The sequence below is a fragment of the Eucalyptus grandis genome, chromosome 7 (assembly GCF_016545825.1).
Source record: "Eucalyptus grandis isolate ANBG69807.140 chromosome 7, ASM1654582v1, whole genome shotgun sequence".
Lineage (NCBI taxonomy): Eukaryota > Viridiplantae > Streptophyta > Magnoliopsida > Myrtales > Myrtaceae > Eucalyptus > Eucalyptus grandis.
The window spans coordinates 32601621-32624902 of NC_052618.1; the positions used below are offsets into that span (position 1 = coordinate 32601621).

At 38.6% G+C, this 23282-nt stretch overlaps 2 protein-coding genes across 2 annotated transcripts in view; one reads left to right on the forward strand and one right to left on the reverse strand.

Annotated features, from left to right (window-relative positions):
* Positions 1 to 366: 366 nt before the first annotated feature.
* Positions 367 to 2949, forward strand: LOC120296087 (polyol transporter 5-like). Its single transcript, XM_039317746.1, has 3 exons — positions 367 to 439; positions 1273 to 1622; positions 1858 to 2949. The coding sequence occupies exons 1-3, from the start codon at positions 415 to 417 to the stop codon at positions 2947 to 2949; spliced, it is 1467 nt and encodes a 488-aa protein (XP_039173680.1). The 5' UTR covers positions 367 to 414.
* A 3238-nt stretch (positions 2950 to 6187) lies between these two features.
* Positions 6188 to 23282, reverse strand: part of LOC104431621 (phosphatidylinositol 4-kinase alpha 1-like) — a 30287-nt gene continuing 13192 nt past the window's right edge. Inside the window, 16 exon segments of the mRNA XM_039318095.1 lie at positions 6188 to 6738; positions 7326 to 7487; positions 7781 to 7989; positions 9858 to 9998; positions 11391 to 11425; positions 11428 to 11562; positions 11565 to 11584; positions 11672 to 11844; positions 13012 to 13062; positions 13174 to 13251; positions 15221 to 15487; positions 19692 to 19842; positions 19952 to 20088; positions 20205 to 20388; positions 21008 to 21222; positions 23131 to 23282. Coding sequence (XP_039174029.1) covers positions 6480 to 6738; positions 7326 to 7487; positions 7781 to 7989; positions 9858 to 9998; positions 11391 to 11425; positions 11428 to 11562; positions 11565 to 11584; positions 11672 to 11844; positions 13012 to 13062; positions 13174 to 13251; positions 15221 to 15487; positions 19692 to 19842; positions 19952 to 20088; positions 20205 to 20388; positions 21008 to 21222; positions 23131 to 23282 — 2369 coding nt within the window. The 3' untranslated portion in view covers positions 6188 to 6479.

Here is a 23282-nt window from a genome sequence, read left to right on the forward strand (position 1 = left end):
TTTTAGGTGAAACAAAAAGGATCATGAAGATTATGAGTCGAGTGATTGGAGATCCTTCAAGAGCACAGAATCATGGTCCAACGTTCACGCAAACTTTGGTCTCTTTCGAAGACAAGCGACGCGAGCTTCGGCCTATTTATGCACTCCTCATTTCTGCACACAGGTATTCGCGTACCTTCTTCACTCACTCCTCTCATTTCTTCTCCGCTCGTTATCAATCCATTCAAATAAGCACACCAAGAAAGTCTCTCTCTCTCTCTCTCTCTCTCTCTCTCTCTCTCTCTCTCTCTGGGGAAGAAGATGGAGATGGCTGACCGGAACACCGTTGCTAAAGATGGCATCTCCCACGCCGGCAACCAACGGAAGTCGCCGCGCAAGAACAAGTATGCCTTCGCCTGTGCCATCTTGGCCTCCATGACCTCCGTTTTGCTAGGATACGGTCAGTCCTCTCTCTCTCTCGATCTCGAGCATTGCTTGGTCATTGCATTTAATTTTCATACAGTGAATCAACCTCTTGCACCTCAACTCTGTTTTTATACGAAATCAGACTATATCTCAGTCCTTGCTTTTCTTTTTCTAGCTTTGTCACCGATAAAAATGATAGATCCAACTCACCCGTGAGCAACGCAGTTGATTGAGAGCTCTCCTTCCTTCGATGGAGGTCGAGGGTTCGAAACCCTGCACTAGTAGTGATTGAAGCAGGGAGCCTCGGCAGTAGGTTGCTGGGTTAGTCTCCCCCGAGGTATAGTCGCTAAGGGCCTCTCAGAGGCCCTGGACTCCAAATTGGCATAAGCTGACAAGGGTACCCGGCAGATCCTCAGTTAACAAAATAAAAATAAAAATAAAAATGATAGATCCATGGCCAACGGTCAATTTTTATTTTTCTGATGGATATAGGAAATGAAGGAAATCGAAACAGAAAAAGAAAGGAAAAAAGAATTTCCCAAGAAATGGAAAAAGAAAATTGACCCGCAACATTCTTTATTTTTTTTTCATTATGATTTTTAAGGGTAAACATTTGGACTTTAATTGTAAAAACTCCACATAAGTATGCAATAAATGGTTTTCGGATAACATCCCTTTTTACCATTTTATTTTAACCAAACAAGTTAATTTCAGATAAAGTCGATTGCGCTTATTATTTCTCATTATCTTCATCTTATAAATGATACATACAAGGAAAATCAATTTGAAGAAAAAGGGAGGAAGAAAAGGGACACGGGAATTTCTTTTCAATTTCTTGTAAATAAGACTTTTCATGAATTTTGACAGACGTAGGCGTGATGAGCGGGGCAATCATTTTTGTTGTGGAGGAACTAAAGATAAACCATGTGGAGGTGGAGGTCTTGATGGGGGTCATCAATCTGTACTCGCTCGTCGGGTCAGCGATGGCGGGGCGAACCTCCGATTGGATCGGCCGGCGCTACACCATTGTGTTGTCCGGGGCCATCTTCTTCGCCGGGGCCCTTCTCATGGGCTTAGCCCCCAACTACGCCTTCCTCATGTTCGGTCGCTTCGTCGCCGGCATCGGCGTCGGCTACGGCCTCATGATAGCCCCTGTCTACACCGCGGAGGTCTCCCCCCCCGTCTCCTCCCGCGGCTTCCTCACCTCCTTCCCGGAAGTACCATCTCATTTTCTATGTTTTTACCCTAATTTTGTATTATATTTTCCATTTTTTTATGTCATTAATTTTTTTTTTTACCTTTTCATGTTGAACTTGTATAGGTGACTGATGTTTTATACCTCGTAGGAGAGGCTTATTTTTCTCATTTAGAAAATGTGTTGTTAAATAGTTTTTTGTTATAACACTACCAATGGGGAGCGTACTGGCATAAAATAAACGTCATTTTTTTCAGGTGTTCATCAACCTTGGCGTTCTCCTTGGCTACATTTCCAACTATGCCTTTTCCAAGCTTCCCCTCAAACTTGGGTGGCGTCTCATGCTCGGCGTGGGAGCAATCCCCTCGGTCATGCTCGCCTTGGGGGTCCTTGCCATGCCGGAGTCCCCCGGGTGGCTCATCATGCACGGTCGCCTAGCCGATGCAAAGCGGGTTCTTGACAAGACCTCCAACTCCAAGGATGAGGCCGCGCTCCGACTCGCGGATATCAAGGAGGCTGCCGGCATTCCTGCAGAGTGTTTTGACGACGTCGTCAAAGTCACCAAGCGGAGCACCGGGGAGGGCGTCTGGCGGGATCTCCTCCTCCACCCAACCCCATCTGTTCGGCACATCCTCATATGTGCCGTCGGAATCCACTTCTTCCAACAGGCCTCCGGCATCGATGCCGTCGTCCTCTACAGCCCTAGCATCTTTGAGGAGGCCGGCATCACTTCCTCCGACAAAAAGCTCCTAGCCACCATCGCAGTAGGCTTCGTAAAAACAATATTTATCCTCGTCTCCACCTTCCTCCTCGATCGGGTCGGGCGGCGGCCATTATTGCTTAGCAGCGTCGGTGGGATGATCGTCTCACTCTCCACCCTTGCCGCGTGCCTCACCATCATCGGCCGCAGCCACACAAATCTCAAGTGGGCAATCGCCATGTGCATCGCATCGGTGTTGTTCTTCGTGGCCTTCTTCTCCATCGGGCTGGGGCCAATCGCATGGGTGTACAGCTCGGAGATCTTCCCACTGAGGCTACGTGCGCAGGGGTGCGCAATCGGCGTCGCCATCAATCGGGTGGCGAGTGGAGTGTTGGTGATGACGTTCTTGTCACTCTCTAAGGCAATCACCATCGGCGGGGCCTTCTTCTTGTACACGGGGATCGTGTGCGCTTCGTGGGTGTTCTTTTACGTGCTGATGCCGGAAACTCAGGGGCGGACCTTAGAGGAGATAGATCAGTTCTTTGGTAAATACACCAAATGGAGGTCCACGAAGAGGGAGCTGGAGATGCGAAGGAACAAAGCGGTGGTCAACAATGGTGGAGGCAGCGGCGAGCGGCATTCAGTGTAATTGATGGTATTTGGTAGATATGAATGCCTTTGCTAGGGTTTTTAAGAGCCATTATAGATAATAAGAACTGGGTAGTGATCGCTGACGTGGACAGGAACGAAAGGGGATGCTTCTTGTTTGATATCGAAAGCATAGGAAACAGAAAAAGAATCACTTGGATGAATTTTGAAAGAAAAATCCGAGAGAAATCCCTCAGAAAATTTAATTCCCGTTGATACTAGAAGCCTACTGTTTTTCCTTTCATACAGTGGTTTGGCCTTCTGTTTTCACATATAATTTGAGTCTTCAGTGATTGAAATGGTGGGAGGATTGCTGTTGGAGAAGATGTAAAGAGGGCATGAACATTTCAAATTGATGTCCTTGTCCCCCAATCATTTATGTGGGGAAGAAACTGGATTTCTTGCTCTAGTCACTGTCTGTGCCACTGCTCTCAGTCATCAAACCTTTTCCCCTTTTTGTCTTACTTCTTAATTTCCTTTCTTTAATTTGAGAATTCCAGCTCTCAAAATGGTAGGAACACCAAAATTTTCTATTGCACAGATAAACAAGCAGGGCCAGAAAAAGAAGAAAGAGATTCAAGGTGTGGCACAGAATTCATATGGTGCATCATTCGGAGCAAACTATGTGAAACTAGTGACGACAGCTTGAGGTGCACGGGGCAAAGGTGTACCAGATTTCTTCAGTAGGAATGGCTTCATCTGTCATGCAAGTGAGGTTAGCATCTTCAATTTTTTCGGTGCCTAGGAATCTGGCAACTTGCTCCGGTTCATCTTCTGATCAATCATAAATCCGGTGTTCCAAAGTTCTTCAGGAGTCGTCCACCATATAGTTTAAAAAAAAAAAAAAAAATTCTTTCATACTCTAAATCTTAATTCACTTCCAAACTTTTATCCCAATTCTTTACAAAATGTAAAACCCATACTTCAAATAAAACATCCTCACTACTGAAGGTGGAGAATCAAACACCCCACCTCCCCTTTCCCATATGAGAAGGATAGCTGCTAGGGCAATTGCCAATCGTTATTGTAAAGAGTTTGTAACGATTGGGATACTATCTGGTCAATTAACAAGGAATATCATAAGGAAGTGAATCAAAATCTTTCGGTGCAACTACTAGGGAGAAAGTCATTTTAGTCATTTTTACGACACCTTCAATTGATTAGCATTTGCGTGATGGGTAATGTCTCGTTATAAGGAAGTTCCGAGTGATAGCCTATACGTCCCTTATTGACGAAAATTTTGTATTTCTCAAATGTTCATATTTTAAGTTGCCCATAGACTAATTCAATTGAGGACCGGAAGATTGTGATCATTGGATTTTTCACGCGATGTCGTTTTCACTTGGAAAACAAGGAAATTCTTGATTGAGAATGTTTTTTAGATTTCGTGACTTGAGGCGTAATTTGTGGACATTAGGTTTGCAAATGGGCGGGAACTCCTTCCATCAACTCAAAGCACTAGGTAATGACCAGAATTATTTACAAATCCCTCCAACCATTTAATGTCATACGGGCATAAAATATGTGGAAAACAAAAGAACTCGTCAAATAGGTGAGTTAGGTTGAATTTGGATCTGATCGAAAATGGTCCAATTGATTGATCAATTTAACCCGCGTTGACTCATATTCATGTAGAGTAAATCTAATAACCCATATCCAACCCAACTCATACCCAACACATATCCGATCCGACTCGTATTACTAAAACTCATTAAGATTCTAGAAAAACTCACACCCGTTTTAAGCTATATGCTAATTAGATAAAAACTTCAAATAAAAAAAAAAAAAGCAAATTAAACAATTAGAAAATGTAAAAAGCCTATAAATTGAAATATCTATAAAGACTAACCAACAAAATATATATTTATTAAAAAATTAGGGCAGATGAACCCATGATGCAACTTGGATTCAATGAGTCCAATTTCATGTCGGTAGCTCTTTTATTTTTAAATCCGTTACAAATGAGTTAGGAAAAAAATAAAACTCAAAAAAATAGGTTTTTAGTAACCCATAATTTAACCCATTTTTCAAAACCAGTGAAACTCTTTAAAGTGGATGCATGCTTAGCCTATTTGCGATGAGACTCGGGGAAAATTCACACTTATATCAAAAGATGCAGTTGCCCTATCTCCATTTTCATTGAAACATTGAACATCTCCAAGTCTAGAAGACTTTTCTGGGGGTGTCGAGCACATGATCAGCAACCACTTCACTTGTCCTCTCTTAAAGCTACATCGCCAAAATTCAGGCTGCAGAAGGTTCAAACTTCAACATAATTTCTCATTCTATAGAATTTAGCGTCATAGAGGGCAACAGAATACTCTCTTTCCAAAACTAAGGTATAATACAAAGCAGAAGAAATCTAGATTGGGGAGAAGCTACTTGCTTTGCTTTGCGAAAAGCAAAACACCAACAATTACAAAGCTTTAACACCGTAGGCGTTCGGCAACAAAACAGTAAATCAATCAAGAAAGGCCTCAGTTATGCGCATCGAAAAAAGTAAGACAAAAAATCAAAACCCACATTTGGTGCAAAACAGCACAAAAGTCTACAGAACACGAAACCGATGGATTACCCTGAGAAATTACCTATGCTTCAAAGATCGAATGACGCGGGGAGAGTATTAGGGTTTGTAAGCAAGAGCTGGAAAGCCCGGAATCGCACCAGAGCTCGACATTGGATCAACAAGACTCCGCAAGAACCGCGAACTAAGAAAATATGAGTCAAAAAGTGAGTTATAGACGCATTTTGCCACACCTAACAGAAAGCCATCATCAAACTTCATATAATTTTTTTTTTAACTCGAATGATCCAACATTACACTGAAATAGAAATTGATGAAAAAGGTACACTTTGACAAAGTATTGATATATGTACAACATTTAGAGTAGACGCTCAAATTACCTATGAAAGCAAGGCAAGAAGCACATTCTCAAGGAATCACATCAAGCATTCAAGCCGGGAAGTAGGCTCCTCCGGCAATGATCGAGACACAAACGACAAGATCCACTTCCATTACATAATCTAAGAATCATCGCCGAGATGCGTACCCACTGCAACTTCAAAAGATTAACTAGTCTCTTAGGACAGCCATACATCACTCGATGTCGGACCCATCGCTATAACTTATGATAGAGATCTTGGCCTTAAAGGATGCACTCACCGCATCGCATGTCACATAATTGAGAGCATTAGAAACAATGCTTGTAAAGCAGTTCATCTTTGTCCACGAGTGAGAATCGAAGTGCCAATCAAACCAACGATATATAAATATAAGCTCAGCATCTTTACACAAATACAATGTGAGGACAGCCTGTCTGAAAACCTCATCGGAAACCCCCATGGTCGTCAACAACTCAAATTGCACATGAGAGATCACACGGATTTTCCCGTTAAATGTAAGCGGGGGTTCCCTGTCACAATCGCGACTATAAAATGATTCCTATGAAGTAGAAGCGTTAATTTACAGAGGAAGACACAAGCTTCACTAAGAATCGAAGAGGAAAGAGAAAAAGAGGGTTAATAAAAAAATCATTTCTCTATGCCTTGCTGTAGATACTGTATTAGGTCATATCCGGCAGTAGTCCATTTGTTGTACGCGTCCGTGCAAGTGCGGATCATGAAATTCGCCGCCTCACGCTCACTCATTTCAGGATGAAATCTTTTCCGCAGATTGCCGATGGGGTCGCCACGGCTAAAACAAGGCAATCCGCTGTCAACCATTAATAACACCGTGTTGATGATACCATCCATGTGACGACGAGCAGCAAGATAGCCCTTCACACACAATCTAAAATAAACAAGGCAAATGTCAAGTCTTGATATGACTGATTCATCAACAAGGGAATTCATTAAAGCTATTATAAGCATAGTAAACATGAGAATCCCTCGCAACTTCTACACACATTCCTTGACCTTAACATGACAACTTCATAGATTACAATGCATCTTTGCAACCTACACCATCCAACAATCGCCACAACAACAATAAACTAAGCCTTGTCCAACTATGTGCGGCCCGTGAACAACATGCTTAACACATTTTACAAAGGATTTCCCATATGTGAAAGTGTTAAAACATGTTTGAACATGTTTAAAAGGATATAAATAGATTCAATTATGAGTAGATATATCATTTAGTATTTAATAAAATGTTAAGCTGCTTAATCAAACACGCTTGACTGTATTTATATAGGTTATGAAGATCAACTCACACACCAGATATTTAATTCTTCGCCTTTTATAAATTAGTTTAAGCACAATGAAAAGACAAAAGGGATTAAGTTCAATTAAGATAGACTTGACAATGTGCTAGGTTTGTGTCGAATTGCCAAACTATAAAAGATACCATGGCTGACTGTATTAAATCTAATTTACCTCACGAAGCGATTCCAAGTCTCACTCTTCATGACTCCAGAGGGGTCAAGTAGTTGAGTCATTTCATGACTCAGTTTAAAGTGTGCACTTTCAAAACGCATATTTCCACCTGGTGATGTTTCTAGGATGAAGCCAAAATCGATATGGACAAGCCTTCCCATGCTGCATTAATCATATTGTTAGGGCTCCTTGATCTTTCTGCAGAACTTTTCAGCAATATAAAAGAAGTTCTACTTGAATGAATAGTATCACCAGTCAACAGAAAATGTAACCTCTCCAATCAAATGAACCATCTTATCCTTAATAATATATGACCAAAGTGGTACTCAAAAGGCATGCCTGATGGCATTTTCTTTTATTTCTTATCTTAAGTATGCCTGATGACATTGATAACTAGGCAAAAGTAGAATGAATATACGTGAGAGAGAAAGAGGAGGGACAGAAGAGAGATGTACTTGTCAAAAAGAAGATTGCCATTGTGCCTATCTTTTGGTTGAAGCAGAAGACTAGCAACTGCATAACCAGCACTACTAATGATGAAATTTTCACGTGCAGCTTCAAAACTGGGTGAACCAACAGGCCCATAGTCCTGTTGGAATATTTCGTATAAACCCCCATCAGTTGTTTCACCCATTTGACTCCTGCTACGAGTGTTGGGCACAACCTGCAAGCCAAAAGAAAACATTGTAATGAGCTGTAAGGCAGCCCGTAAATTTTGAGTGTTCTCAAGAATATCGATACTCCACGGTGCACGCCATCTATGTTCAACATGGTTACTATTTCCTCTCCTTTGAAAGCTCTCATTTTATTTTTTTTCTTGAGCAAACTATTCAAAATATAGTAACTCCAGTAAAAATGAATCTACATTTATCAATTTTTCCTTTTGGCCAACAATAGCTCCATGAGTAAGATATGTGAAAAATAGAAAAATATAATGGATTAGGATGGAAATATAGTTATTTTTCTGAAATGTACGTCAAAATATCAAGATTATTGTAATAGGATCTAAAAGTAATGTTTATCCCTACTTTATCCCACCTATTATATAATTGAAAAAAATGGTATTTTTCATGAACACCTTCATATTCATATTAGTAAAATCAAAAGAACAACGTATTTATTTGTACGAACATGAAGTGATATCATCAAACATTTCATACAAGAGTGATAAATGACAAGTTACATCTTACACAATCAAATATTAGGTATGAGATATGTCACAAATATAAGTACCACCATAACATTAAAATATAGTGTGTTATGCGAGTATAAATTGTTTTATAACAAAAAAGTACTTTCCTTAAGTACTGAAGACATACGGAGACAAAAGTGTTACTGAAAATTACACATGTAGATTATGTCAAAGCACAAGTATTTAGTTAACAGAGAAATAAAAGACCCTCTTATCTGTGTTCATCATCATTGTCCAGCAATAGTGCATTAGCCCTTAAGTATGCAGAAATGGGACTAGAAGGTCTACTTATCAGGCAGAGCTAAAAGTATGGAACTCTGGACAATTACTTTTTTTCAGACTCTAAATTATTTAAATGAGATCATCAGCACATTTTAGATTTGCAAAGTAGTAAGACTGGGGACTGGAAGCTTTCAACCTAGTGCACCAATTATTAGATACTTCCAAGAATCTGCTCAACTTATTCGAAAAGCTACCCGCCCCACTCCTTCAATTAACAAGAAAAGAAGAAAACAAAACAAAATATTAATTACAAAGTCACAAAAGAGACCTCCCTAAAGCTAAAAGAATGACCATTAAAATGTACAAAACCAAATTTATCCAAGAAAAAAAGTACAAAACCAAACAATCGACATCATTTCCCTGTTGGGAAAGGGAAGTGGACTTCCAATTTTTTTTTTATAGATAACTGATGATTAGATGCCTTCTGTTTCATTACATGTTTTACCTTTCTTGAAACCAACTGAATTAAGTCTTAGATGAACAAAGACTAAGCAACTAGATAGCTGACTAAATAAAGCGAACTCATGCTTTCTAAAGCCATGTGTTTGCTGGTAAATGACACAGCCAATATCAAGAGCCCAACATCAGAACGAAGTAAATATCTCTGGAAAAAAAAAAACTGTTTTTATAGTATTCAATTGTTTTACATATCATAAGCAGCCAAAATGAAAAAGCAAGGACTTTCCCTCTCTCTCAATCTACGCACTAAAATAAAATACTCTGAGGGGAACAAAGAAGGTCAAAAGGACACATTGCTGGGACCAGAGAACAAAAATTGACGTGACTTTATAACTATATACCGAGAAGGGAAAGGATATTAGACAAATAATTATCAAAAAAAAAAAGTATATAAAAACCTGCAGTTCTACCTATATAATATATAGTTGGAGGTTCAGAACACAGCAACTACAAGCTAACACAAGATAAAATGAAACCAACATTGGAGTAAAACATGAGGCACTCAAAGGAAACATGATGCTTATAGAGGTATTCTTGCAGTATAACCTGATGATATCGGTGTCAACCGAAAACTTATTAAGGCATGAAAACATAATCACCTCAATGATTCCTCTTTCTGGGCCAGTCGGGAGAACACCATAAGGGAAGAGATATAGGTTAAGCCCTACTGCTTCAAATATGTCTCGAAGAAGTGATATCACTTGAAGAGCAAGGACATCTTGCCGGCAATCGTCTCCAACCTGGCAAAATTTGATGGCCTTGTTAGATTAATGACGAGAGTGGATTTTGCTGTCAAACTGACCAGAACAATAACAAAATCCAAAAGACATTTAAGGCATGGAACATCCTAACAGAACTGAATGCCATTCTCATGATATCAGCTTTGCACAGGAGACAAATCATAACTCAGATCTTGAATTTAGCCTCACTAAATTCGAGTTATTTATCCCAGAAGCAAAGGTATGGTGATTCTAGATCCTATTTTCAGATGGAGAATTTGGAAAGAATATGCCAAAAATTCAAAATTTTCACTCATTTTCCTCTCACAAAAATTTCAAAATCTCACTCATTTCCCACACACTCGTTTCACCCTCTTTTTTCTCCTTTCTCCAAATAGAGGCTGTTCACTTGATCAGAACTAAAAAAGTAACAATTTCATCGATGTACAGAATACTTTTACTGTCCAATCAGTTTTGCCAGGAAACAGGCATATTAAGTTTAACTGCAATTACTTACATGTCAACTTTGGTGTCCATCTACTTTATTGGTCATTAAACTATTGATTCATCTACTTACAAAGCCTATGTGATTAACTGAGTCAATGAAAAGCCTGTCATCCTTGATATACCAAAACCTACCCCAATCCAGTCAAATGATGCTAGCCGCACAACAATGTCGATATTGAATTAACTGCTACCATTATAAGATGTCCCACCAAGATGTTTGATGATAAGAGTGATCAGCTAATTCCCAAAATTCACATCAGACAAGTAACCGAAAAACACGCAAAGAAAGCATGTAAAATTTTTCCTGAGTCTGACCAGCTGATTGTTTTTAGAGCTAGTAAGACAGAAACAGCCTCTGTACCTCTGCCATCCTCACCATAATGCAAATACTAGGATGCTGATGAAGCTGTTTCGCATTAGCAAGATGCTAACACGTCAGGTAGGAGCTTGATCTAGCTATCTAGTCGAATAGTTTCTATCCACAAACTAATTCTCCTTCTTAACAGGACATACATTTTTTTCACCTTCACACAAAATCAGTTGTTTTTTGGCACGTTTAAGAATATGAAAAAAGAGCTGGACTTTTGGCACAGGGACTCAAGTAAGCTTCTTGAGTGCCATGCCCATGTGAAAACATAGAAACAACATTATGCATGCGGAAGAACCCCCTGCAACTCACTGTAATTTTTTCCAACCCAACCATAAGTGGACTAACTGAAAATCCAGAAACCTTCAAGAAAATGATTCAGCACAGTTTTTCCTGAGGGTTGGGTTTTTTAATGGTAGAGCAATAACCCATACAATGAGTTCATAGATACAAATAAAGTCAGCCAGGCAATTTGAAAAGTCTTATGGAATCAAAAGCAGAAATACAGGGTCTACAAGCACATGATATGGTACACTCACCTTAAATATACAAGCTTGAGGCTTTATATCATTCGGTCGCCCTCACGATCAACCACATTGAAGGTGATCATGATAGGAACTTTTGCCGCCGATTGTAGAGGTATTCCACTGTCCACCCGAATACCTCTGACAAGTTTATTAGGAGCAGTTGGTAAATAGAGGTCATCTCCTCCATTTCAATTTTCTCCAACTCCCTGCCATGAATATGAGCATCAACTTCAATCAATACATAATAAATAATTATCATAGGACATAATTTTGTCAGTGAAAGGGAAGAATACCTCCGGATGCCAGCTCTACGCTCTTCCTTGGGTAGCGGAAAGAGTACACCGGAGATAGATGTAACTTTGTCAAAGAAATCAAACTCTCTTTTAAATAAATCAAGGGCCTTAGGAGTGAAACCATCAATTATATGCTCCTTCACAACCGGCAACATCGCTTGGAAGTTATTATTCTGAAACAGTTAAATGAGTTATTGCGTATATAGCATTAGGATTATAGAAATTATGATCACAGAAAAACCAGTGGTCCTTGAGCATGCGATGGACAAGTTTACTTCAGACTTGTTACAAGTGACCTTTACATTTTTACATTTATTTGTTTCAGGTTATTAGAGAGCTTGGCTAGCTGAAATCTGGATGGTTTTACATTTTCCTGCTTGATAAACCCTGATGACATAGATTTGAAAAGAAGGCAAAAGAATAATGAGATTATTCTAGTGGAAAGCTGCTCACCTACTTTTGTTGAAAATAAAATGCATCAGGTCCTAATGTAACTTTGATGTTTGCATGGCATGAAAAGTTGCTTAAAACATATTGATAAAAAATGAATTGCCTACATTTCATATGATTTCATGCTTGCCATAGTTAGCACCAAGATGCAAGTTATCAGTAGAAACCCAGTCCCTTAAACCGAAGTATTTAGATCTGATATTACTACCTTACACAGGACATCCTTATAGAAAAGCTAATCATCTGAATCAAGCATTATACAGAAGACTATTCAAAGGGAATCCTAGCAAGCATGATAATTACTCTACAACATGCACTTAAATTCTGAAAACTCACCAATCCCTCTTAAACACCTAAAAGCCAGTACTATTTTCTTCAGTGTCATGTATCAGGACAGCATAAAAATTTTAATTTTTTCTTCTCGATTCTTAAGATGTGCAGATATAAATGTCAGCAGTGCAAAAAGATGCTACAAGGTAAACAAAATCACAGACTTTTTGCAACCACAAATGATTAAAATGCCACATAAAAAATCATGCCCCACTTGAAAACAAAGAAAAGCATGTACAGTCCAAAAGTGAGTCATGCACACAATTCTAGCAAATCTAATGTTTTGGAAATGCCAAGAAATTCCTCATTTCCCAGAAATAAAAGGAATAGAGTTTTTCCTTCTGATATTTTCATGACCCATAATTTTAAATTACTTAAGAATGTTTGAAATAAATAATGGACTGCAATTGTTTAAATTAGTTATTAATAGCCAAACCCTCTTTTTCCAGAGATTTTTCAATAAAAGCTGTGGGAACAAAGACATAAGAGAATCCTACTCAACAATTTCATAAGTCAGTTTCATGGAAAACATAAATATAAGGAAAGAGGCATAGCTTCACCTTCACAGAAATAACGGTTTCTTTCCCTGGCTCTGATGCACAGGTCTCACCCTGCCAGTTAAACGATCACAGCTTATAAAAAAAAAAATTAAGCACCACAAGCAAATGTTTCATTGATTCCATTAGACGATTTTGAAAAAGAAAACACTAATATTCGCAAACCTGCAGATGCCATATTAATATATGGGCAAAAACATCGCTTCTCTGAGCAGCTCTCAGTAGATATCCCTCCACTAATCGCTGCAGAATAGCAGTTAATCACACATAAAATAGTTAGTATGAAGTTCATCAAACCAAATGCAAATCCCTCATAATGCGTCTGGCTCAAGTTATAATCTGCACTTCAGCAAGTCTAGACGAAAATTTAATATATATATATATATATATACAGGTTTTAATACCCACACCAAGATAAATATGCCCATTTTAAGAGAAACAAGAGACTTTAGTAGTTGCTTGGAAATATTTTCAGTAGCTTGCTCTCAATACTTCCAGCTGATGTCAATTGCTTTTAAGTAAGGAAATACAAGCCACAGATTGTGATTTAAAAATTTTACATTCTGCTGCTTTCCAACTCCAACCTATAGCACTTGTCTTAACAAAGGTTTCTTCACAATTTTCAGCACAAACAACGGTAGAAGTCTGCAGCTCAAAAGCAGGCCACCCTCACCAAACAATTTAGGTGACAATCTCCACAACTGAGGTTCACCATTTTCCAATTGAGCCCTACTATTTTACATAATGCCATTGAGTCCCAGAACTTGTCAAAGTGTGCAATCAAGTACCTTTGGTAAGTCTGTTGGTTTTAGGTAATGAAAATATCTGGTGTGACCTTGTTTCTTGTTTTATTGTGCATTAAGGATATTTAGCACCGATGTGGAGCTAAGTAGGTGCTAAATCAGCCTACAGAAAACTATAAAAAGAAAAAAAAAAATGGAGTGATTTGCCTGGTTTCCTATTTTTTTCCTTTCTGTTCTCTCATCGTCAACTTGAATAAATCTGCCACAGCCGCCCATAGTCACAGTCACAAGCCATCATTAACACGCCTCCGTCCACTATCACTACCACAACAGCAAAGCTACCCTCTCGCCGAGACTCCACCACTGGCTGTCACCAACTCACTGTGGACAGTGGTAGCAAATCTGTGTGGTGCAAGTCAAATTGGACACCACCGTGATCCATGATGCGTTTGCAAAGAAGAGCCAAAGAGAAAAGACTGCACATTCTATTCTGTTCTCTGATGCCCTCTCCCCTCTGCTTTTATACGCCAAAACAAAATCTTGGCTTTTCTTCTTGTCTAATTTATTAAACATTTTATGTTAATTCTGAAACATTTCATCCCACCTTATATTTGCTTACAGGTTTATTTTAATTCTTGACGCCTTTACTGTTCTATACATTGACCATCTCTGGAGTTGCCTAGTTATTCTAGCTTAGGCACAAATCTACACATCATCCTCCTCTAACATTTTCACAGCAAATGATTTCATTGAGTTCCTGCTTTAATCATAAGTAGCAGCAACTACTAAATGTCTTTTCTTTGGTACAGATGGCTCTTATTTCTCTAAAGGTTGCTAGACCGCAGGTGACTCTCTCTCTCTCTCTCTCTCTCTTTTCAATTCTGTCAATTTTGCTGATCTGGCACCCTACCTGGTGCCACATCAGAGCCAAGTTTCCTCAAAAGTATACAGAAGGAGAGAGAAAATAGTCAAAAGACCACATTCGTTTAACGGATTTAATGGAGATAGTTAATTGCACGACTTTCACAAGATTCAGGACAATTGCATGATCTGAAAGTTTTAAGGTTTAATTGCACTTCGGATACAAACTTTGGGACTTCCAGTGCATTCATTCAAAATAATGTTTTTAAGAACATTTCTGGACATGCCCTCACCGTCCAGTATCTAGGGTACATAACGATAAATATACCTAATTTCCAATTGCCATGTTCAAAGATAAGTAATGGGCATATAAAGTTAAACACTAAAAAGTCCAGCTCAAATTGGAATACTTGATCATATGGTTCCTTCCCCCTGTTGCAGTTATTATGTGACGTGAAATAGTCTATGTGGCATGGAATTTGAAAATTTCTTATCCTATCCAATATACTAAGACAGGTCTCAAACAGCACTATGATGGTGTTCGGACTGATCTGCCAAATCCAACCCAACATGACAACCAACAAAATGATATGCTATTATTTGCTTACCCCTTCATCATATCGCAGTGCCTGAACCAGCTGCGGCATGAAGAATGTCACTCTCTCGGGGGGGTAGGACTCCAGAACTCTGAGAACATAGGCCATGACACGTGGATGACCCTTATACGCAGGAGTAAGAAACTCAAGAGCTTGTGTAATTGAACAAGCAGCCCAATGGGGTAATTGTTGCAACAGCACTGAATTTTCATCAACTGCCTTCGGTGTGACAAAATATGGCAATGCTTCAGGTAAGGTCCGCACATCTAATATATGTGACTGCAAGGTGAACATTGCAGTATGTAAGGCAGCAAATCACGGGGAAAATCATTAGAGATATAAACACAGAAATAGGGACAAGTAATAAATTGAGTTAATCATCGTTTTAAGAAGATTATTATGACTGTGAAGCCAACAATCCTAGCAGCTAAGAACTTACTCAATAGACATGATTAAATAGATGACTTCAATGGGAAACTACAAAGCATAAACACGATCTCCAGCAATGGCAAGACCATCTATAAAAGAAAGAAATGTTGAGAAATTCTGCCCAACTGCCCTTGTTCCTCCTGGTTCTCCACAATGCTTGAAACAACAGCCAACCATAGTAAGAAATTGCAATGAAATTGGCGACTAGACTGGCATGACGTATAACATATGACTAAATTAAGAGAAGTTTAAGTGAAGACACCGAAGTGCCTGAAAATGTCCAGCTTGGGATTAAAGGCCAGTCAACTAAGTTGCATTTGAGATTTACCAGATGGACAGAATTTGTTTCACTAATAGTATGACTATTGGCTAGCATAATTGGGCTTACTTTTCCATAATGTGTTTTTAAGTTTAATTAATTAAGATTAACTAAGATTTATTTTAAACAAAAATCAAGTAATATACGTGTGAAAACATGGGTTAAACATCTTTCGATTTAAAAATGAATATCTTGCTTTAGTCATATGGTTGGAAAATACAGCTACTTTATGCGTGTCATCGTTTCAAATGCAAATATCAATATCTATCAAATGTTATAATTTATTGAAATGCTCACAAACAGCATCTATATTTTTATTGGAGGATGTGCGGAGGGCGTTTGTGTCTCCAATCATTACTTATGAGGCTCCAGTAAGTGGAGGCAACTCTTTCTCTCACATAAACTAATATGATAAGAAAATGACCAACACAAATTAATGTTGTTTCATATTATCCGTACATCTCTTTAATATGGTAGAACATACTCTGTGGTCATGGAATAAACAAAATTGAAATTGACTAGCTCAAAATACATATGCTCCAAAATTTTCAGGTACCTGGCTGGCATACATATTGCAGTACTTGATGCATCTTATAAGTGCGCGCACATTGGCATATGCACTAAGGCACATGTAAATGCACTTTGATATGCGACAACAGGAGTGTGTAGAAACTTTTGCTAAATCTGTCAAACATGCTAAATTGATGTGACTAGATAGGTCCAGAGAGATATTAACTAATGCGGTGCAAGTTTCAGTCTATGATTTCTAAACAAAGGATTACAGGATAAGACTCCCCTTAAAGGTTAGACACCTAAAGTACCTCATAAAATACATTTCTTATTGAATTGTATCAGATGTTGATTCATGATCAGCTAGGGGACTAATACGTGTTATTCCAGTCTAATACAGCATGGACTGAATTTCTTCCGAGCTAGGCAATGTAACCAACAAAAAATTTGGGAAGCTGCAGGGCGGAAAAAATGAGGCTCTTCCCTGTATTGAAAAAAGATAAAGGACCTAAGAAAAAACAAGACACGCTTCTCTTAGTTTCTTCCTTCTGTACCCGCCACCTAGGGCCTATCTTCAAGGTGAAGGTTAGCAAAATGAGGAAAGATAGACAGAATGGGAGCAGCATCTTATTCTCTCAGACCCTTACAATTGGAATATCCGTTGTGGAAACCAACAAAATGGCCAGAAAAAGAGTAATTATGGCCAAACCCCCAAAACTGGAAAAGACCAACCGAAAATAAATTCCATCAATAAATCAGGGAACAACATCCAATAAAGATGGACATTCTCCATAGATTCTACAGATTCAGATTTGGATGAGCTCCCAAAGTCAGAAGTTCATCATCCTCCCTTACATACCATAAAATCTCACTTGGCCTTCCTAAGCAGATGAATGCCTCCTTTATCTGAAGCAAGAAATATAGAATCCCACTTTACTTTACTACCTAGGGCTAGAAATTAGGTGGAAGAATGAACCTTTGAGCATTTGGGTTCCATAATTTGATAGGTCTCTCTCAATTGTTAAGATCTTGATGTACGTATTGGCTGTCACATCGTCATAAAAGACTAAAGCTAAAGATGTAAATCCATCTATGTCTGAGTATCAAGTCTCCTACGCAATCTCAAAAACAAAAAGAGACTGATTATATGCTTAGTGTGGCGTGGAATGACTTTACAGCTCCCTAATTTTTAATCGGTCCTTGGTTTCTCTGTCATCAAGTCTTTCTCTTCTACACAAATCCACCTCAGGCTTGGAGCGTGTGTGTGCGCGTCTGGACATGTGTGTGTCTCTGAGTCTCAGGGAGAGAGAGAGAGAGAGAGAGAAGTGAACCTGTCATGTCATAGTGGACTTTTTGCCAACTAAAGTTATCTGTGGCATGTACTTCTCCCATGAGTTGCTTTAAACTTTTTGTTAGAAACTAGACAACACTAATATGTGTGATTCACAGATATTTCAGAATCTGTTTTAGTTGGTAAAGATTAAGAGAAGAAAAGTACAGGGAACCCTAGTAATAGCAATAATGACAAGTTGTAAGTTTCTAGAGGTTCTACAAGGTCATAGTGGGGCTGATGTATCAACCGCCAGGAACCCATGTCCCCCAGTTGGGCTTCTGAAATGGAGTTAGGAATGGCAATTCCTATATAGATTCAACAACAGAGAACAAATTAGCATGTTGAGTTCATGTTAGTCATGTTCATGTCAAAATCATGTCAACCTGCCTAACACAATCAACAAACAAGTCATGTTCTAACAGGACTCAAATCACCGAAAAATGGACCCATATGGCCAGCCCAAATAAGTCGTGTCAGCTATAAATGGGCCAAAAAACTCAAGGCAGCTAGGTGATGACTCATCCTATATTAGCCAAGGTCAACCTTGCTGTGATGCGTGACTTGTGTAGGTTGCGACCTAATCAAGTACTCCAGTACTCATTTACTTTTAATGCATCTTAAGTACAACAAGTGTCACCATGCATTAACTCTGACCTTTCCAACAAATTAAAGCTGCTGTCATCATTATTATATCCACAAGAATCTAGTTAACCATTACCCAGCTATAACTTGCTTCAGCTGCTGCAGCAACTCAAAGCTTGATCTTCCTGTCACTTCTTCCTCAGTCCCCCAATGACATGATTTTCCCCCTCTATTCCTCACCATTCCTTTATGTCAGATCAGGCAACACTAGTTGGGTTTTTCTTGCCAAGGAAATGCTTTTTCAACACAAAACTGTACTTTTTTCCTATGAGAAAATTAAGATACTTAGGATAACATGTTGAGATCATTATCTCCTGACTCCTGTAAGTTAATAGTCATATATTATGTCTATTTTCTTTGCTTTTCCTCATTAGCTGCACATTCTCAAAGGAGAATTTGTTTGTGGAGGTCGAGCTCCGCCTGAATTTGCAGTCCTAAGGGGATTTAACGCTTAAGTGTGGTTCAGTTGCAGTAGTCAAAGTCTGCCTGCAGTTAGGCTTTCCTATATCATGAAATTCTATGATAAGTTTATGTGCACTAATAAAAATAGCATTAAAAGAGATCCATTCACAATGTTGTTTCAGTTTACTTAGACTTTGTAATTTCAATTTCAAATCTAATTAGTGAATGATTATTCAGATAGTAATTTTGCCTTCTTATCTAGCTTCAAACTGTACAAAAAAATATCTATAGTTATCGCTTTAAGTTGACAATTATTGTAGTAACAGGCAAGTTCAAGCTCAAGCTTGAGCTCCATATAGACAGAAAACCCAAGAATGGTTAGATCATTAGATCAATCTCAAACATGCCAAAAATCATTTGAAGTAGAGTTCAAGCAAAAATGCTGATACTAGATCAAGCTGGAGTCGCCTTCTAAATTATGATTATCATGCTCCAATTACACCCCAAGTGCAATGTCCCACGATGTTCCACGCTGACCGACAGATATAAGTACGCTGACAAGATGGCTCCCTCACTCTGAGAAAGCTTGCTATTGAAGTCATCTCATGCTTAGCATTTTAGAAATATTAGTCCAGTCGGGTTTATTACTTATTATTCTATTGTGTTGACAAGTTGGGGTTATTTATGTAATTGTACAAGGCTAACCTTAAGCCTCTAAATACTTCTTTTGATCTCAATAATAACAACTCTCTCTTTTACCAATAACATGGTATCAGAGCTTAACATTTTTTTGCAACAGAAAGAAGGTCTGACTGTAGCCCATTTACGATAAGATAAACTTCACAAACCTGAATCAGCTGAGTTACTTCTGCCTTCAAATGAGGGTTTGTCCTGAATCTTGAGACTAAAGACAAAGCAATACGAGGATCCACAGAGAATGCAGTTCTTGCATATTCAATCCATCTATCAGAGCTTATCTTGAGCCGAAAACCAACTTCCCTGGGATTGAGGGCAAACATGGCTATAGTGAGAACAAGATCAACTGCATGCAATATTACCCATAAACACATGCAAAACATGGATTAACAAAAGAAAACCAGAGGAATACTTTGAGTTAGTGGGTTGTGCCCAAACTTCAAGCCTGTCAGTCTCATGTTGACATAACATCAGAAGGAGCTGCTTTCTCTTCTCTCTTCCAACAGCATAATTGTCCATGGCACCCCAGACAGGATGGTATTTGTTATTCTGCACACTCTATACTTATAAGAGCAGAACCCAATCGATGGAAAAAGAGAAGAGCATAAAAATTGTGTTGAACCATTTATTAAGATTCTCCACCATAGTTAGGTAGAGTTAATTACCTCATTGAATAAAGAGCTCCCATTTTCACGTCCCGATCCCTTTAAGTCAGATTGAGGAGAATCTACTCGCTCGTTCTGTAAGTAGTGAACAAATATGGATACAGATTGAGCCTCGCTCTGGGCAAAATTCAAATCCTTCATTTCATACCATTCGGGCTCATAAGCAAACCATCCCAGAGAAGCCCTACAAGAAATAACCAGGTCCATATTCACTTCTGACTTGAGATGAGGTACTCAAAGGAGAAAATCAACCCAAAAAGGAACACCATGCACAAAATAATCATTATAGTTTTCACTTGTAAGTATGTATATACACGGTTAGGCCCACACACTTACACTTTTGAGAGAAACCATAGAAAATCACAGGTCATTTTATCATGATGCTCAAGCAAAGGACATGGAAAAAAATCTCCACTAGACATGACATATATACTGAAAATGGAACATTTGGTAAATTATGTGTATCAGCCACTTGTATTGGATCTTCAGATTCCTGTCCACCATAAATCACAATTGATAGTCGTGACAAACTATTACGTCTAATCTAATTGAGTCTACAACCACCAGCAGACTCTTTCCTATTTTTCGAAAAGTAGATGTTCAAGTAGAAGTATGGATGCATCAAGCATGCACATCGGCATTATGCACACAGCCACACAACTGCGGATAAAGGGAGGCATGGAAGGAACTCCTTCAGAGAGCAATTTTAGGTGGAGACTAGAATGTCCTACTATATAAAACACAGTTTGAAAATCCTGTATCAATTTAATAAAAAAAAACACAGTAGAGGAAAATTTATTCACCTGAAAATCCGGTCTTCTAGTAACTGAAGTCCTGCTCTAAACTTAAATAGATTACCCTGAGACTGGCACGAGCAGAACTTGAGCCCAAGAAGCATGACCGTGAAGAAAGTACCAGTGGCTGCGGGATGTCGTGAAAAGTTCCATGGAAGCTTTGTAGTTCCTTGCAACATCCGACCAAGGAGCAAGAGCTGTTCCACATTGCTGTGGCGAATAACCTATAAAACAAACAACAATGAGAAGGAAATAACTGCTCTATTCTAGAAGAATAAGTTACATGTCTTTTCATTTTGTAGATACGTAGAGAGAATTTCACTATGAGGAACTGAGCAGGTGCCAACCTTTCAGAAGAAAAGCCACAAGCTAAAAAGAGCCCAAACCCCAAAAAGTGCTCATAGATATGACTATATATTATACCCAAAGTGACTAGCATACTGACAGCTTCCAAATACTTGGAGAACACTTTTTTTAAAATGTCTAAATAATACTCAGACAGAACTGTAACAACTAGAAAGATGATACTACAACAAAAACAAAATTGCATCAGCAAAGTACTATGACAAATTGCCATTATCAGAATTTACATCCCTAAAGCTTAAAGTTATTAGGTAGAGAGACAACACGTGTCTATTAGGCCTAAATGTCCCATAAACAAGCAACGTGGGATTGACAGATAGGGAACAAGATATATAAAGAACCACACACAAGTTAAAATATTAAATCAAGCATGAAGAATTTAGACTTGATTTTGATACAATGTTATGATTTCCAATGCAAAAGCTTAAGTCATTAGGTAGAGGGTGACTACAAATAGATCCTGCACAAACAAACCCAGTAAACAGGTGATGTGGGATATTTTAATAACAGTAATGCAGGCCTAACAATTTTACCTTTTACTTAATTTGCAACCATATGTTCTCTCTTGCTTTGATATGGAAATGCAATACAGTGTTTGAGGAGAGAGAGACTGATACTTTCGGAAAAACTTGTCCAAATCAAAGACAAGAAGTCCCTGGTTTAGCAATAATTAATGGAAAATGTTCGAGAGGGCAGAAAGGGCACTTCTAAAGCCTTTATCAAATGAGGAAACAAGTGCTTTATAAGACTGTTATCTTGTTCGATACAGTTATATCTCTTGTAATTGTAGTGAAAAGAGTTTTTATTCAATGCTCTAAGTGTATTGATGCACCTGAAGAAGTGTACTTTTTCTCTATACATGACTATACTATATCATTATAAAGTGCTCTGCCTAAAAACACATTTCAGTGAAATTAAGTGGAGAATGATAAATGATTCTAAGGACAAATGAGACAACTAGTATTTACAGAAATTGAACACCAAGGCAGATTACTTCAATCGAAGAGATGGCACCAATACCTAAAGGCCTTCAATTGGAAAGACTTGTAAGAAATGATAAAGAATTTCTATTATTGCATAACTTCATACCGAAGTAAATCAAACAAACTCTACATGCAAACATCAGATGTCCAATATAATTGCTAGTGCAATCATTTACCTTCACTGCTACCTATTAAATTTGTTATAATATCCAACCCAAAATCTTAATAAGTGGGGCGAGATCATAAGGCCCATTGACACCCCATAAAAAAGCATTGTGGGATACTTAAACGCACCCTTAACAAGCAAACCGGATTGAGAGTGGCATGGGAAATTGACAGAGGGGGAGCCTCGCACACAAACAAAATCAAGGGCAAACCTATCTCTAATGCCATGTTGGAATATCTAACACAAAAACTTAAGCTATGTAGGGATAATTCATGAATATGAGGCTCATCAAAACCTCATAGTTAAGCAATGGATGTGGGGTATTCTGACAAGATTCATAGATTCATATGTCAAACTAATGCTTTGGAAAGCACTACAATAGTCCCATAAAATTAAAATATCAACTCTATTTACGGTACAAAAGTTAATTTATCCTATCATATTTGTACATTTATGACCGTTATGAATGCCGTCAGCTATTGGAAAGCCACTATGCCCGCATCCACCACTGCTGCAGCGCAACCACTTCTATGACCATGACTGCAATTTAAAACTTTCATAACAGGCAACTGGGGGAATGGGACAAAAGAGCATCTTAGGAAAAGATTCGATCATCCTACCTCAAAGCGGTCAAGAAAAAATCCAAGCCACAGTCTATGAGCAACAATCTGCTCAACAGGATCGCTTTCAGGCTGTGCTACAGGTTCCCCTGGTGCAAGGTGCGGCCTAAGTCTGGCAGCAGGTCCACTGTACCTCTCTTCATATGCAAAAG

Coding starts and splice junctions, on each gene's coding strand:
- LOC120296087 (XM_039317746.1), top strand. CDS start 415: ATGACCTCCGTTTTGCTAGGATACG. Junction 440..1,272: donor CTCCGTTTTGCTAGGATACG/GTCAGTCCTCTC, acceptor GAATTTTGACAG/ACGTAGGCGTGATGAGCGGG. Junction 1,623..1,857: donor TCCTCACCTCCTTCCCGGAA/GTACCATCTCAT, acceptor CATTTTTTTCAG/GTGTTCATCAACCTTGGCGT.